Raw genomic sequence first — 17,500 nt, 5'->3', positions numbered from 1 at the left:
TGGGGGAATTCTTACATTTTAGTTTGAGTTGCGTAACAGTTCCAGTTGTGTGTGAATGTCCTGAGGGGATGGCTGCTCCTTTTACTGCATCAACCCGTTTCAGACCCTCAACTAAACCTGAATTACCACAACTTCATTCACTTTGTCGCTCTATAACCGACTGCACGCTGCAGATAAACTCCTCAACGTAAAAAGGGTGCAGTTAAAGATGTTAAATGCATTTTGCATCATAAAAGCATAAAGATGTTGCTGAAGAGTTGTGTAGAGTTTGCTAAACGGGAGTGGTTCATGTCCTGTCAGGACTTGTTGGAAATGTCTTGAAGCGACTTATTAGCTACTCACAATGCACTCCTAAATCATTTTATTTATATATATATATTAAACACATTTATTTTCATGGTTAGTGACTGATCATGAATAAAGTGATGCTTTAAAAACACATTGCATATGTTGTACTCTAAACATCCTGTTTTCTGGAGTTAGATAGTGAATATAATCAATAGGATGCATGATCAGCTTCAAACATCCCCTTGGACGGATATTTTTAATCATTAGAAACAATCAATCTTGTATGAATAATATAACATTTAACACAAATTATGTACTTTTAACCAAATGATTAATGGATAAAAGTTCACCTTACACTTCCTCGTCGCCTACAAGGCCTATTGGAAAAAGGCTGCTTCATCAACATGTGCAGTAAAATATGATGTGCAGTAAAATATGATCTGCACTCGCCGAAATTTGAGCAAATCACAACGCACGACCGCAGCTCCAGTTAGTGTCATACCCTGAGACTCGTGTCCGGTCGGCCATGCTTGCTGAAAGCGAGGGTGTGGCTCTACCTGATGATGTGGACCACTTGATTGACTTATAGACATCCAGTCAAATCAGTTGTTGCATTTGGGTGGAGTCAGATGACGGTAGAAAGTCCATTCGATTGGTAAGGGGATCTGAAAGGGTTAAAAAAAAGTCACATGGGTTATCAGGTTGGACGACTTGAAGGGCCCACAAAAAAAAAACAACGGTCATCCCAGTGACCTGCATCAGAATAATATGTGGATGCACGTTTCTGTTTTTGTTAATTTCACTTTAAGTGTGTTGAAATCAGAGCTGAGAAGTTTGTGCAACTTGGAGACTCCTCGTCATACCGGATGGTGTTGCATCACTACTCTGGATTTTGTAACCGTGGAGTTTCCAGAAGTCAGTAGTGAGCCGGCAGGAAAACATTACATAACCGCTTATTTCTGACTAAACTTCTGGTATTATTTATGGTTTTAAAAACCCTTACTTTAAATAATTATCAGCTATTTATGGTGTGTTATGGGTATCGGGTAATTTTAAAGATATTTTTTTTTTACCAAGTTACTGGTGTACTATTTATTACTTTAATAATGAATACAAATTCAATTTGTGTAAAATAAAAAATAAATTAAAACAAATTTATATGTATTTGTTACATTTAGTTTTACGAAGTTAAGAAAACAATGCTTAAGTCCAGCCTGATGTTTCCTTACACATAAAATAATGATCCCGGTCACTTCCACACTTTTCTGACACATTTTCTTAAAACGGTTAAAGCTTCTTATTATGCTTAAAAATTATTTCTTTTATCCACTGTGCTGTTTTTGAGCGTTTTGTATCGATACCAAAACTCATGGATCATTTATTAATTCAGTTTACAGGTGATTAACTATAAAGAGTTTACTGAGACCACAGGAACTATTTATGGTGCATTATGGGAGAAAAATAAGCTTTAATGTAAATGTTTGCTTTCAGAAATGGAAGACGACGTTGCTGCCCTGGTTGTTGACAATGGCTCCGGCATGTGCAAGGCCGGTTTCGCCGGTGACGACGCCCCCCGCGCCGTCTTCCCCTCCATCGTCGGTCGCCCCAGACATCAGGTACCAACGCCAGCATGATGACGTTTAAAGTCTAACCCACCAGGTAAACGCAGTGTGACTGTAAAGGTGTTTGTGTGCAGGGTGTGATGGTGGGAATGGGACAGAAGGACAGCTACGTGGGAGACGAAGCCCAGAGCAAGAGAGGCATCCTGACCCTGAAGTACCCCATCGAGCACGGCATCGTCACCAACTGGGACGACATGGAGAAGGTAAAGACATTTACATCACGTTTACACACCTGGAGCTCAGCTCAGAGAAAATCTGGTCCAACTTAACAGTCCACCTTAAGAGAGTCTGAGCCGGTGTTGCAGGATACGGGAAGTTGGCTTAGGTCTTGAGGAGTTGTAGCATTTATTCACCAACAAAAAAAACTGTCGGTCAGGTGATGCCATTGGGCCCAAAAAATACTTTTTCCCATAGACTTACATTGGGAAAGAGACGTCTGTAACTCAGCAGATCATTTTTTTTAATTTTTTTTTTAGGTGAATCAACTTCCCAGTATGAATACTCTAAAAGTCCTTTTTTAAATCATTAGGTCCTAAATGTTGTAAAATGCACTAATAGCTGAATCAAGAGTTATTTCCCTTCCTCCGTTCATGTGAATGAACTCTGGAGCGAGGGCTGGGGGGCGGAGTTAGCAAGCCGTGACGACGGCTTTGACCCCGTGACCGAGCGGACGCTACTGCACCTGCTCCATGGGCCCAATGGATGCGGAAGATCGTCGCAAGATCCGGGTACTTTTCCAGTTGGAAGTCGAGCCATTTTGGCTTCATGCTCCTATGAGCAAATTTCATAGGAATGAATGTTGGGCCCCGCCTCCAACGCTGGATCCAGTTCTCTTTATACATCCATGATCTACATGGAGAGTTGGCTGCCATGTTTCTACAGTAGCTCAGAACAGACAAACCAAACACTGGCTCTAGAGAGGGTCATACATGTTTTCGCGTCAGCCACCGTAGTTCTCCTACATGCTTGGCACACGGGAGAAATTCAATAAGGTCTCAGTTGGTTGCAATCTGCAACCTCACCGCTAGATGCACCTTTAAGTAAGAGTAGCATTACCATCGTGAAGAAATACTGTTTTACAAGAAAGTCCTGCAAAAACCTTTACTTAACAGTACTGAGAGTAAACTCACTCATAATGCAGAATGGCCCACTTCAGCATAATATTGATGTGTAAGAATCTCTGTCCTGCAGATCTGGCATCACACCTTCTACAACGAGCTCCGTGTTGCACCTGAGGAGCATCCAGTCCTGCTGACTGAAGCTCCACTCAACCCCAAGGCCAACAGGGAGAAGATGACACAGGTGTGTTCACGCTTTCTTCAAAACCAGTTGGAATGAGCTACAGGTTTTTTTGTTTTGGTCTTCAGCAGTGAACACCTGTTGTGTTTTCTCTTTGGTCCAGATCATGTTCGAGACCTTCAACACTCCTGCCATGTATGTGGCCATCCAGGCCGTCCTGTCCCTGTACGCCTCCGGTCGTACCACAGGTGAGAACTCAAACATTTCTCTCTAAACTAGAACATCTTTGTCCATCAAAAGCCAATTTATGACAAATTCAGACTTCTTACATCCAAAATAACTTGTATTTCCCAACATGTTGGGTTATTCATTCAGTAGTCTGTGCTCTTGGTGCAACATCTAGTGGCCATTAAAGGGACTGCAGCCGAACACGTTTCAGGGTTGAACGATGACTATTGCTGATCAGACTGACCAGAAAAGTCTTTTCCTTTTTGTAATTGGGTGTTTTCTGTCTTGCAGGTATTGTGATGGACTCCGGTGACGGTGTCAGCCACACTGTGCCCATCTACGAGGGTTACGCTCTGCCTCACGCCATCCTCCGTCTGGATCTGGCTGGCAGAGATCTGACTGACTATCTGATGAAGATCCTCACTGAGAGAGGCTACAGTTTCACCACCACTGGTACGAGTTTTACTCCCTTAAACAAACGCTATACGCCCAATTTATAATCTGGAGCCTCTAACTTGAAGTCTAAGGTCGAGAGGCGACGCTCCTGAATGTCTTCCTGAATATTTGCATCTTGTTTTTGTCCTTTTGCAACTCAAATATTTCCACTCTTGAACTCCAGCCGAGCGTGAGATCGTGCGCGACATTAAGGAGAAGCTATGCTACGTGGCTCTGGACTTCGAGCAGGAGATGCAGACGGCATCTTCCTCTTCCTCTCTGGAGAAGAGCTACGAGCTTCCCGACGGACAGGTCATCACCATCGGCAACGAGCGGTTCCGCTGCCCCGAGGCGATGATGCAGCCTTCATTCCTTGGTGGGTTAACACGGACTTTAAATAATTAAAAAACAAACTGCCTAGTCCTTTGAGTCTGGTCTGAGCTAGAAATGAACATTAGAGTTGAACTGAACACTAAATGAACTCTTGTTCCGTCCGTGTGTTCAGGAATGGAGTCGTGTGGCATCCACGAGACGACCTACAACAGCATCATGAAGTGCGACGTGGACATCCGTAAGGACCTGTACGCCAACACCGTGCTGTCCGGTGGCACCACCATGTTCCCAGGCATCGCTGACCGCATGCAGAAAGAGATCACCGCCCTGGCCCCACCCACCATGAAAATCAAGGTAGTTATTCTTTCACTAAGGTTAATGAAGGGAAAGGGTCCAGTAGATATAACTCTTTAGTCCTTCAGCCTGCTTGCAGGTCCAACGTCAAGGTGTTGTCTCCTGACTTGGTCTTTAAAGGCTGTACTGCCCCCCAGTGGACTAACTAGAGTATCTGATCTGAAATCTACAGAGAACAAACATTCAGTTTAATGTCACATTATCAGTTTAACTTGAGGGTGAATTGGCTTTGACGTGTAATAAAAACCTGTAATATTTTTTTGCAAGTCCAGAAATCTTAAATAAGAGTACATTAAGGCTTTTGCTGTAGATATTAACCATGCTTCCCACCTGTTTTTCTCCTCCTCTCCAGATCATCGCTCCCCCAGAGAGGAAGTACTCCGTCTGGATCGGCGGCTCCATCCTGGCCTCCCTCTCCACCTTCCAGCAGATGTGGATCAGCAAGCAGGAGTACGACGAGTCCGGCCCCTCCATTGTCCACCGCAAGTGCTTCTAGAAAGCTCCACGTCCTCTTCTGCCCCGGCGGGGACGTTGCCATGCTTTCCAACTGCTCCATCCAACTCGGACGGTCTCTGGTTTATCTTGAGTGAACAGACTAACGGAGCAGCAACTCGCTGAACCTCCTACAAACACCATTCCTGAACATGTTCCTCGAATTCTGCTCACAACTTTCACTCCTTCTGGTGATTAACTACTGATGGTCAAAGAAAACAAACAGTATTATCACTAAACATCTCTTTCTACCCGTGTCTTTCTACCTCTTTCACAACCGAATGCAATAAATTTGCACATCAACATTCTGCTTTTCTGCTTTTCTCCTCGGCCGTTCTGTCGATTTCACTCTGTCGGAGTCGAGTTGTGTCAATATTCAACAGGAGTGTGTCCTGATCAATAAAATGCCAACATTTTGATATTTACAACTTCTCTTGTCGTTATTTGTTATGAGTTTCACAAATCTTAAAATGTGTTTTGTGCATTTGAGGTTTTCCTATCACTACAGATGCTTTACATCAAAGCACATAATCATTGCCTTCAGTTTGATTTACACACTAAAAACCTTCAGGTGAATCTACTCCTAGATCACTTTCTGTGTTTAGTCATTCTCCTAACAATATGCCAGAATTAAGATTGCAGTAAAGGAGAGTACTCTTGACTGAAAAATAATGACCAAATGTCATTATACTGCAATGTGCATGGCATTTCTAATTTTATTAAACATTAATTTGGAAAGTTTAATAACCAGCTTCATTAAAAAAAAAATGCAGGAATGGCATTAACTTTGTTTTTTGAAAAACTTTCAAAGCCAAACCTACACCTCGTGTCTTTTAAATAAAGAAATGCAATAAAAGGGTAAATCTTTAAACGTTCTTGCCTTTTGATCCATAAATGGCCACATGGTGGTGCTAAAGTTTTGATTCAGTGAAAAAGTAATTCTATATTTTTCCCTCCTGTGTTCCAAATACAATATCTGAATTTGGCCACACCCTTTTCCACCTACATACTTTCCGATATATTGATGTATTTTGTCAATTCTAAAGATTTCTTCCATTGTCCCTAAGTTGTCTAACCGTACTCTGATGGACGCTCCTTATTTATTCTTTGAAACCTTAAATGGACTCGAATGGGCCGTCCTGGTGCCAAGAGGTTTAAGACGTGTTAACAGCAACATCCCTGATCAAAACACTTGAGGCAAATATTTAATTTAAAAAACGCCGTACCTGAATTCATTAAATGACTGTATTTAGTCTTTAAGGACAAAGGCAGCTCTTACCTTAAAGAGAATAGAAGCATAATTTGATGTCATCTTTTTATGTGATAATCAAAAATATAATTAACACAGAAACACCAAATGAACTTCATCCGCTGCAGAACGGTACTAAACACCGATATGATATAAACCACTGAGTTAAAATGAACAAACCGATTACACAACAGAGATACACCTTGTTATCATAACATGTAGGTGTACAAACACTACAACAGACAGGCCTATATATATGTAGATATATGTGTGTACTTACTACACAGTAAATGAATGGATATGATTGATCTCAACATGTGACGTTAAAAGGTGTAATACACTTTAAGTAGATTAAAAACATATAGGCCTATTAAAAGATATAAGGATTACTGATACATGAACATTAGTGTGCACCCAAATTTCTGTTTAAGGTCTCTGGGGACGTATAATATGCATATATAGAAATAATCCATATGTAGGCTGGCAAGATCTCACCAAGAGATTAATATAAAGAGACGGTTTTGATCTACATCTTATAATTATTTAAACTTGCTTTGGTTTGATTTGTTACGTCAACAACTTCCTGTTATTAGAACATGTGTTAGCAAAGCATAACACATCAATTCAAGTACATGTTAATTTGAATTAAATGGCACTTTCATTTAGTCTTATTCAAAGCCAGAGTCCTGCATCTCAGGAATGTAGACGGTAAAACCGAGGAAGATGAGGTGTTATATTTGTTTAACGCATAGAAAAGAAATTGTAAAAATTACAAATTGTGGTTTTATGGGGGGTTATGTGGGGATTTTTTGGCAATGAGAAAAATATTTAGAATAACACCTGCCTCATATTTTAATAAAGTGGGCCTAACATTGCTCTACGTTCAGACAGTTAAGATTAAGCTATATTAAACATCTAAAATTTACCAAAGCATTGCTTCTTTAATGTTCACAAAACACATCCATAGAAAAATAAAGCTGCTCTTTGTTTGGAGAAAAAAATGCATTTTTAAAGAGCCAACAAGGTGCTTAAAAACAGAAAGTTTAAAGTGAATATCTTTAGCTAACTTGTCTGTTCAGGCCTCTTCTTCATCACCATCATCTAGTTTGCATTTGTCTGAGTGAAACTCACCTATTCTCACGTAACGCTGCACAATGTGGGCCCAGTATGCAGAGACATCAGTGATAACCTGCTGCCTTCATTGATGCTAATCACAAAGCTGACATCTGCCAAACCCGACGGTCCACATTCTGCAGCTGCTTCAGGAACAATCAGACAGGAGCTGAGTAACAGTAAAAAACTAAAATAAGAAAAAACTATTTTGTTATTTTCACAGGACAACTGCATTTTTTCCTACTTCCACATATGTGTCTCTTATCAGCTTCAAATATGGGTGTATTGCACAATTTCTTTTTCACAATTACCAGGACTGTTTGAAAATTAAGATTTATTTCATGTGAATAGTTGCAGTCAAGATTTATCATGGGTTATAGCATTACACGGGAAACAAAAATGCATTTTTATCAGAATTGTGAAGGCGTCAGATAAGAGAGCTCATGACAGAACAATAACACAACTAATCAATGACTGATGATGATCTGTGGCTACATAGAATATAAAGTAATGTTACACAGACGGGCTACGAGGTGAGCTCGCCTTACATGGATGGATATATCAATATTTTTCATACATGTCACATATTCATCTACGTTCTTAAATTATTAAATATAAATCCATTTTCTTTTAATTTTACCTTTATAAGATAAGATAAGATAAGATAAGATACAACTTTATTAATCCCGACGGTAATTCTTGTGTCAGAGATTGCTAAAAATTACAACAAGTTCAAGTGTATGAAATAAAAAGTACTATTTCAAGATAAGTAAAATAAAAAAGTATAAAAAGATTTTTAAAGTAAGCTAAAAAACAGAAAAGGAAGTAATATTGCATGATAGGCATTAATATTGCACACAATGAATACATATATTCAGTTCGGCCCTAACCGGGTACACTGATATTCTGAACTGAAACAGCAAACACAACTTCAGTAGATATACAAATAAACAACTAACACAGTGAATCATATAACATTCTAAGGTTACAGTTGGAATTATGGTTGCAAGTAAACGCCTCTACGGGATCCGACTTCATATAGGGAGGCGGAAACGGGAAAAAACCATAAACGTTAAAGGATTACTCAAAAAAAACAACAACAACAATTCTTGTGCATGTTTGCTTACATGCAGCTCGGAGAAGGATGTTCCAAGTTTAAACAAGTATTACTATTCAGCGTGACAAAATCTATGTACCGGGGCCGTTGTTACGAGCCATCCGGTCCTTGTATAACCAAAGTGAGAGCTGCGTCCGTATACTCGGCACCAAGTCAAACACGTTTACAGCGGGTGTTGCGTCTCTGTTCTTTGCAGATGATGTGGTTCTGCTGGCTTCATCGGACCGTGACCTTCAGCAGCACACTGGCACTTTTTGCAGCCGAGTGCGAAGCGGTAGGGATGAGAGTCAGTACCTTCAAGTCTGAGGCCATGGTTCTCTGCCGGAAACCGGTGGACTTGGCCCTCCAGGTGGGGAGTGAGTCTTTGCCCCAAGCGAGGGAGTTTTAGAATCTCTGGGTCTTGTTCATGAGTGGACAAGCAGACAGGCGGTTCAGTGTCCGCAATTATGTAGATGCTGTACTGGACCGTTGTGGTGAAAAGAGAGCTGAACCGGAAGGCAAAGCTCTCGATTTACTGGTCCATCTACGTTCCAACCCTCACCTATGGCCATGAGCTTTGGGTAGTGACCGAAAGAATGAGGTCGCGGATATAAGCGGCCGAAATGAGCTTCCTTCGTAGGTTGGCTGGGCTCAGCCTTAGAGAGAGGATGAGGAGCTCAGACATCCGGAGGGATCTCGGAGTAGAGGCGCTGCTCCTTTGCGTCGAAAGGGGGCCAGCTGAGGTGGTTCGGACGCCTCCCTTTGGAGGTTTTTCTGGGCACGTCCAGCTGGTAAGAGGCCCCGGGGTAGACCCAGAACACGCTGGAGAGATTATATATCTCGTCTGGTCTGGGAACGCCTCGGGGTCCCCCAGGAAGAGCTGGAAAACGTTGCTGGGGAAAGGGACGTCTGGAATTCCCTGCTAAGCCTGCTGCCCCTGAGACCCGGCCCCGCGACCCGGCCCCGGATAAGTGGAAGGTAATGGATGGATGGATGTTTAACAAACTCAAAAATGTTCCAAACTTTGTAGTTCTTTAACTTAATAAAGAAACGTAACAAAAAGAACATCAATGTCATAACAAATAGTCAAATTAGGGATGCTCATTTTGAAAAATGTTCTTAACCGATAACCGACCCTCGTTGACCGATTATTAACCGTTAACAACAAGAGTTGTGCCTCGTGCCAGCTGCAGTGTACGAGCACAACAGACAACTGAGAACCCAGTTCAGCGTCCGGGAGCGTTAACTTAGCAGCTACGATGTTGCGTGTAGTGTCGCGGACATGCAGCCACTTTCCCAGTAAAAGTCTCCACCGCACATTTAGTTTAGTTTAGCAGGTTGTCAGCTGTGTGTCTGCCCGGATTAACGACACTCTGTCTGCCCGGATTAACGACACTCTGTTTGCCCGGATTAACGACACTCTGTCTGCCCGGATTAACGACACTCTGTCTGTCTGGATTAACGACACTCTGTCTGTCTGGATTAACGACACTCTGTCTGCCCGGATTAACGACACTCTGTCTGTCTGGATTAACGACACTCTGTCTGTCTGGATTAACGACACTCTGTTTGCCCGGATTAACGACACTCTGTCTGCCCGGATTAACGACACTCTGTCTGTCTGGATTAACGACACTCTGTCTGCCCGGATTAACGACACTCTGTCTGCCCGGATTAACGACACTCTGTCTGTCTGGATTAACGACACTCTGTCTGCCCGGATTAACGATAGCGATTGTCCTACAAACAGTGTGTGTATTTGTGCTACATTAGCAGCTCTAGCATGAGTGACCATGCGTGTGTTGGCGGTGAGTGTGAGGTTGTTGGTGGCGTTCTAGCTGTGATCGTAGGTGTAGCAGTGTGTGTACAGTTTATTTGTCGGTGAATAAATGCTGCGAAACTACAACTCCTCCGCTCCGCTCAAGCGAGCCGGAGAGACGGAGCCGACTTCCTGTATCCTGCAACTCCGGCTCCGCCTCTTAAGGTGGGCTGTTAAGGTGGACCATCTTTTCTCCTTAAAGAGACGAGCCGCTCAGCTTTTTAATTAATTATAAATATTTCTTTTAACCGTTTTAACCGATAGCGTTAATCGGTTAAAATGCTTAATTTCGGTTAATTATGAACATCCCTTAGTCAAATAGTGGTTGAAAGACTATATGTCAACCATGGCTTCAGCTGCCCACACCACCTGCCTCCGTAGTGTGTGTGTATGCCTAACTCAGAAATATATAACATAATAGAAATAATAGAAACAGCAGCAGCACAACCACAGAATATGTCCACTTTCTTCTCTTAGAGTAGTACTCTTCTTGGAGCGTTCTGAAGCTTGTTTTCCCCTCTTCCAGAATCTGTTTATCCTCTTGATGTATTCGTTCCCAGGTGTCCTTTCTTTCCTTGTCCCAGGCGTCACGATCTCTCTTCATCTCTTTTCTAAACTGCTCCAGCCTCTTTGCTGCGTTTTCTCGTTGCTCTCTTTCTGATTGAACTATTTTCTCTGAAGCTTCCAGTTTTCTTCTCCATTCCTGTCGCATAGTTTCCTCTTGTTTTTTCCGTCTCCTTTCCTCTTCCTCCCGTTCTTTCTTTCTCTCCTCGCGTTCCTTTCTGATGCATTCGTCTTTCTCCTGCAGCTGTTTTGCTCTCAGTTTTCTCTCCTCTTCTGTGATTTTGCTTTTCAGTGTTTTCAAATCTTCCTGATGTTTTCTCTGGAGGTCTTCTTCCTTCTCTTTCAAAACCCTCTCCACTTCTATCTGTGTGTATCCCTCTGTGTCGTCAAACATCTCTTCGTCGTAGCAGCCGCCATTTTCCTTCACCATGGTCTCGACATTGGTCAGTAGCTCTCTGACTTGTGTGCGGTTTGTGTCATCCTTGTTATTGAAGACCTGGTATCTCCCTCCACAGTCATCTATGAGTTGTTTGACAAAGACATCACAATCTTCGACGTAACTCTCAAATGACTGATCTTCCAGTTCATCTCCGCTGGTGAAGATAATGATGATGAAATGTTCAGACTTCTTGCCAAAATATTTCTTGATCAGTTCCACGGAGTCTTTCTCCTCTGGTGTAAAGTTCCCGATCTTCAGCACCAGTAAGAACACGTGAGGTCCAGGAGACAACATGCTGATGCATCTTTTAATCTCCTGTTGAACTTCAGAGACAGTCGTGTCAAACAAGCCGGGGGTGTTGACGACGACAACAGGCCGTCCATCAACCTCTCCTGTTGCTTTCTGGCAAAACTTGTTTGCTGGCTTCGGGGTGATTCTGGTTTTGAAATGCTTGTTGCCCAAAATGGTGTTTGCTGTTGAACCCTTACCGCTACCAGACTTTCCAATCAGCACCATCCTGAGACACTCTCTGTTCTGATTTTCATCAGCACCTCTTCTCTGTTCCACATCCTGCAGTTCAGCTCTGAGCCTTGAAACCTTCTCCATCTGAGTCATGGTAAACATCTTCATTGTGAAGCATCTGGATCCTCTCATCTTGTCGACATCGTCCAACAGCTCTGGGATCTGCTGCTGGTCCTTGATGTTGAGAACAACATATCTTCCTCCACAACTCTGACAGAGCTCCTGGATGCCATTATTTTTGTTTATAAACTTAACAACAGCTGGAGCTGTAGGATCTGACTCCACAGTGAACAGAATCATGGTGAAGTCATTGACTGGAGAGCTGAATGTGTTCTGGATGGTCTCCAACTCTCCCTTGTCTTCATCAGTGAGGGGACCCACAGGTAGGACCAGGATGAAGGCATGGACGCCCTCAGGATCACAGAGGGAGATACACCTGATTGATTCCTCCATCACTGCCTCCTGAGGTTTTCCATACAAGGCAGGAAGCTCCACCAGAGAAACCCGACGTCCACACACCTCTCCCTGATGTTTAACACACTCTGATGAGCTGGAGACTGGATGAAGCTCTGTCTGACCTAAAATGGCCTTGGCTGCTGAAGTCTTCCCTGCTCCTCTCCTCCCACACAGAACCAGGTTTACCGCTGGTTTCATGTCTTCAGACTTTAGTGTCATGATCAAACCTGCATCCTCATCCTCAAACACATCACAGCTCACATGATCTCCATTGTTCTCCTTTGCAGTTTGACCCAAATGTGTTAACAGCTCTAGAAGTTCAAGGTTCTCCTGCTTCAGGTATCTGTATCTACACATTCTCATCATGTCTTTTAAGGGCTGGTCTGGTTTACCCATGAAACCTGGACTCTCCTCTCTGGGTGTTGATATCAGTATCAGTGAATGATCAAAGGATTGATCACCGAAGAGTTGAAGGACTCTGCAGAGCTTCAGTTTGTGTTCCTCAATGAAGTCTTCAGGTTGTAGAACCAGCAGGAACACATGAGGTCCAGGAGCAAAGAGTCTCTCACAGTCTTCTACATGTTTTCTTAGTTTGTTTTCAGAGATGTCAGGAAGCAGCAGATCTGGAGTGTTGATGACAACTATTTCTTTCTCCTTCAACGGTCCTCTGACCATCAGACAGCAGTCTGGTTCTTCCTCAGTGTTGAACTTATTCTCTCCCAGTATGAAGTTCGCCACTGAACTCCTCTCAGACCAGCTGTTCCCCAGCAGAACAACCCTCAGCTCAGACACTGAAAGGGAAAACACTCAATTAGAAAGATGAAACTGTACTGAACTTGACCTGATAGAAGACCAATCTAACAGGATTGTGATGAAACATAATTCTAACTGGTGGTAGGGATGTTAATAAACTTGTGACAACACCGGTGTTATCGATTACACCGGACATTTTACAAGAAAAGATGACGCTCAATATGTGTAGCGCCGCAGGGGGTCTACCTGGGGCCGCTCCGCCTCACACACTGGCTGTGACCGCTCCGTCCTCCACGTGGCGAGTGCCTCATTAACGTTACGGTTCCCTCATAGCATTTGGGTTCAAATCTGAAATATTGCCAAATAGGCGCATTTGCTTTTCACTTCGACACCAAATCCTCCGCCATCGTCTTGTCTGTCAACTCTCTCTCGTCCGGTGTGAAATCGGACTCCTGCTACTCTGAGCTGAGACTCCGTACGGAGTATTGATAACATGCCGCTGATACGCCAAAATGAACTAAATGGGTTTTATTTCTGTAAATAAAGCAAAACGACGGTGGGTACGTAATGTAATCGGTGAGTGCCCGACCACCGTGTAACACCGGTAACACAGACTACCGTGGCAGGCCTAACCGGTGGACCCGGAAAAAAGTGTTATGTTGTCAAAGAGAAGTCTCTACCTTTAAATTACAGGCCTATCTCCAAGTTGTCTGGTATATCAATAGACAAAGTCTTAGAAATTGGTTGCTAAGCACCGGCTCGTCTGCCGACAGCACGGTGCACATTATTCAAGTTCAAGTTCTACTCAGTAATTATAAAATAGTCTAAACAATCTTAAAATTACATAAATTGTGTATCACTGTAAAGCTGAGACTCTTGTGGATCCCATGAGCCCAACTGTATTCATGTGTGATGATGTTAGTCCCCATAGGACACATTTCATTGACCTCTAGGATAATCACAGCCTCATGAAACTTTACAGCCACAAACTAAAGACCTAGAGCATTCAGAGGATGGATGGATCAGACTAGAGACCTAGAGCATTCAGAGGATGGATGGATCAAACTAGAGACCTAGAGCATTCAGAGGATGGATGGATCAAACTAGAGACCTAGAGCATTCAGAGGATGGATGGATCAAACTAGAGACCTAGAGCATTCAGAAGATGGATGGATCAAACTAGAGACCTAGAGCATTCAGAAGATGGATGGATCAAACTAGAGACCTAGAGCATTCAGAGGATGGATGGATCAAACTAGAGACCTAGAGCATTCAGAAGATGGATGGATCAAACTAGAGACCTAGAGCATTCAGAGGATGGATGGATCAAACTAGAGACCTAGAGCATTCAGAGGATGGATGGATCAAACTAGAAACCTAGAGCATTCAGAAGATGGATGGATCAAACTAGAGACCTAGAGCATTCAGAAGATGGATGGATCAAACTAGAGACCTAGAGCATTCAGAGGATGATGGATCAGACTAGAGACCTGGAGCATTCAGAAGATGGATGGATCAAACTAGAGACCTAGAGCATTCAGAGGATGGATGGATCAAACTAGAGACCTAGAGCATTCAGAGGATGGATGGATCAAACTAGAGACCTAGAGCATTCAGAGGATGATGGATCAGACTAGAGACCTGGAGCATTCAGAGGATGGATGGATCAAACTAGAGGCCTAGAGCATTCAGAGGATGGATGGATCAAACTAGAGACCTAGAGCATTCAGAGGATGTATGGATCAGACTAGAGACCTAGAGCATTCAGAGGATGATGGATCAAACTAGAGACCTAGAGCATTCAGAGGATGATGGATCAAACTAGAGACCTAGAGCATTCAGAGGATGGATGGATCAAACTAGAGACCTAGAGCATTCAGAGGATGATGGATCAAACTAGAGACCTAGAGCATTCAGAGGATGGATGGATCAAACTAGAGACCTAGAGCATTCAGAGGATGGATGGATCAAACTAGAGGCCTAGAGCATTCAGAGGATGGATGGATCAAACTAGAGACCTAGAGCATTCAGAGGATGGATGGATCAAACTAGAGACCTAGAGCATTCAGAGGATGATGGATCAAACTAGAGACCTAGAGCATTCAGAGGATGGATGGATCAAACTAGAGACCTAGAGCATTCAGAAGATGGATGGATCAAACTAGAGACCTAGAGCATTCAGAAGATGGATGGATCAAACTAGAGACCTAGAGCATTCAGAGGATGGATGGATCAAACTAGAGACCTAGAGCATTCAGACGATGGATGGATCAAACTAGAGACCTAGAGCATTCAGAGGATGGATGGATCAAACTAGAGACCTAGAGCATTCAGAGGATGGATGGATCAAACTAGAAACCTAGAGCATTCAGAAGATGGATGGATCAAACTAGAGACCTAGAGCATTCAGAAGATGGATGGATCAAACTAGAGACCTAGAGCATTCAGAGGATGATGGATCAGACTAGAGACCTGGAGCATTCAGAAGATGGATGGATCAAACTAGAGACCTAGAGCATTCAGAGGATGGATGGATCAAACTAGAGACCTAGAGCATTCAGAGGATGGATGGATCAAACTAGAGACCTAGAGCATTCAGAGGATGATGGATCAGACTAGAGACCTGGAGCATTCAGAGGATGGATGGATCAAACTAGAGGCCTAGAGCATTCAGAGGATGGATGGATCAAACTAGAGACCTAGAGCATTCAGAGGATGTATGGATCAGACTAGAGACCTAGAGCATTCAGAGGATGATGGATCAAACTAGAGACCTAGAGCATTCAGAGGATGATGGATCAAACTAGAGACCTAGAGCATTCAGAGGATGGATGGATCAAACTAGAGACCTAGAGCATTCAGAGGATGATGGATCAAACTAGAGACCTAGAGCATTCAGAGGATGGATGGATCAAACTAGAGACCTAGAGCATTCAGAGGATGGATGGATCAAACTAGAGGCCTAGAGCATTCAGAGGATGGATGGATCAAACTAGAGACCTAGAGCATTCAGAGGATGGATGGATCAAACTAGAGACCTAGAGCATTCAGAGGATGATGGATCAAACTAGAGACCTAGAGCATTCAGAGGATGGATGGCTTTCCATCCAAATGCAGAAATCTCCAAATGTCAAACGTTTTTGATCCCAAATCACAGCATGTCTTTTTCTCTGGTGTTCCTCAAGGTCTTGGTGTCTTAATGTGGTATTCTGGAGGGTTATTGATCATTTTTATCAATTCTCCAGTGGTAAAAAATGTCTAAATTTAGCACCAAATCTGTGTAACAAACGGTATCAACTTATGAGACATAATAGAGCATGGGGATGACCATCATATATCATAATGTTCTAAACTCTTATACACTTTCACAATTTATTTTAAATATGCTGAGCAGCATCTGAAATTAATCTCCAGGTTCCCAGCTTTCAGATGATGTTCACCACTTCTATGTGACATCTACTGTTGACCTGCTATCTCCCCTAAAGACCCCCTGGATCCCCCTAAAGAAGACTAAAACAGGTCTACTGTGGGTCTCAGAGGGTTAAAGAATACCTCATAAAACACCTTAACAGAGTCAGATCAGTTGAACTCACTGTCAGGTGGAAGCCAGTTATAGCTGCTGCTGTGGCTCAGAGGTCGTGCCATGTTTCCTTCTGTAAGAAAACAGAAAAATAACCAAACCTCAGTCAACAGATTCCTTTGTGACCAGCTGTCAGATAGTTAATGCTGTGTCTCCATCTAGATCAGGGCTCAGCAACCTTTACTATCAAAAGAGCCATTTTAGGCAAAAAAATCTGTCTGGAGCCTCAAAACGTGATCATTGTGATGAAGGTAACACAGTTTATAGTCTAAGTATATAGTAAATAAGGGTAATGCAGTGAGGGCCAAAGAGACAATGTACTACGGAGTATTAGGGCCACATTGAGTGAAAAAACATCTGAGATTTACAGAATAAAGTCATAACTTTACGAGAATAAAGTCATAATTTTACGAGAAAAAAAGTCGTAATATTGTGAGAATAAAGTCATAACTTTCCGAAATTTTTTTTTAATATTACGAGAATAAAGTCGTAACTTTACGAGAAAAAAAGTTGTAATATTACGAGAATAAAGTCACAACTTTACGATAAAATATTTTTTTTCCTCAATGTGGCCCTAATACTCCGTTATACCATAGACCTACAACAATGATAAATAAAAATGAAAATGTAAACACAAAAATAGTTATTCATTTCCATTTTTATAAATCCAAAGGGAGCCACTGGAGAGGAGCTGAAGAGACGCAGGTTGCTGACTCCTGGTCTAGTGGTACAAACGTGGTCTTACGACTGATATGTGATGAGGAACATTCGGTCACAGCAGCCAGATCCAGCTATTTTCAATTTAACATATAACATATAACACCTCTGAATAGAGTTAATGCACATTAGTGTTGTAAATCTGATGGTACTCACCAGATGCTGAGGCAGCTGCCATACCGTCACCGTGGAAACACCAGA

The 17,500-nt window shown here is 42.6% G+C and overlaps 2 protein-coding genes across 5 annotated transcripts in view; one reads left to right on the top strand and one right to left on the bottom strand.

Moving 5' to 3' along the window:
- LOC141770015 (actin, cytoplasmic 1-like) overlaps positions 1-5,416 on the top strand; it is a 7,315-nt gene extending 1,899 nt beyond the window's left edge. The window contains exons 2-9 of the mRNA XM_074639598.1: positions 1,780-1,904; positions 1,985-2,113; positions 3,102-3,212; positions 3,313-3,397; positions 3,669-3,830; positions 3,997-4,188; positions 4,318-4,499; positions 4,852-5,416. Of these exons, the coding sequence (XP_074495699.1) occupies positions 1,782-1,904; positions 1,985-2,113; positions 3,102-3,212; positions 3,313-3,397; positions 3,669-3,830; positions 3,997-4,188; positions 4,318-4,499; positions 4,852-4,995 (1,128 nt within the window). The 5' untranslated portion in view covers positions 1,780-1,781 and the 3' untranslated portion in view covers positions 4,996-5,416. The remainder of the gene's footprint in view (positions 1-1,779; positions 1,905-1,984; positions 2,114-3,101; positions 3,213-3,312; positions 3,398-3,668; positions 3,831-3,996; positions 4,189-4,317; positions 4,500-4,851) is intronic.
- LOC141770011 (GTPase IMAP family member 8-like) overlaps positions 1-17,500 on the bottom strand; it is a 41,272-nt gene that overhangs the window by 10,958 nt on the left and 12,814 nt on the right. For 2 of the 4 annotated variants that reach the window (XM_074639593.1, XM_074639590.1), the window contains exons 2-5: positions 17,456-17,500; positions 16,596-16,655; positions 10,158-13,040; positions 8,524-9,822 (exon numbers count right to left, since the gene is read on the bottom strand). The exon at positions 17,456-17,500 is cut by the window's right edge. In XM_074639593.1, coding sequence (XP_074495694.1) covers positions 10,663-13,040; positions 16,596-16,655; positions 17,456-17,477 — 2,460 coding nt within the window. In that variant the 5' untranslated portion in view covers positions 17,478-17,500 and the 3' untranslated portion in view covers positions 8,524-9,822; positions 10,158-10,662. Of the gene's footprint in view, positions 1-7,667; positions 9,823-10,157; positions 13,041-16,595; positions 16,656-17,455 lie in introns of those variants that run through there. The other 2 variants (XM_074639591.1, XM_074639589.1) reach the window with 1 other exon arrangement.

This window comes from Sebastes fasciatus, chromosome 6 (genome assembly GCF_043250625.1).
Source record: "Sebastes fasciatus isolate fSebFas1 chromosome 6, fSebFas1.pri, whole genome shotgun sequence".
In the NCBI taxonomy this organism is placed as follows: domain Eukaryota; kingdom Metazoa; phylum Chordata; class Actinopteri; order Perciformes; family Sebastidae; genus Sebastes; species Sebastes fasciatus.
Note: the sequence above shows the minus strand (reverse complement) of the source record. Positions and strands in the feature narration are given on the sequence as shown.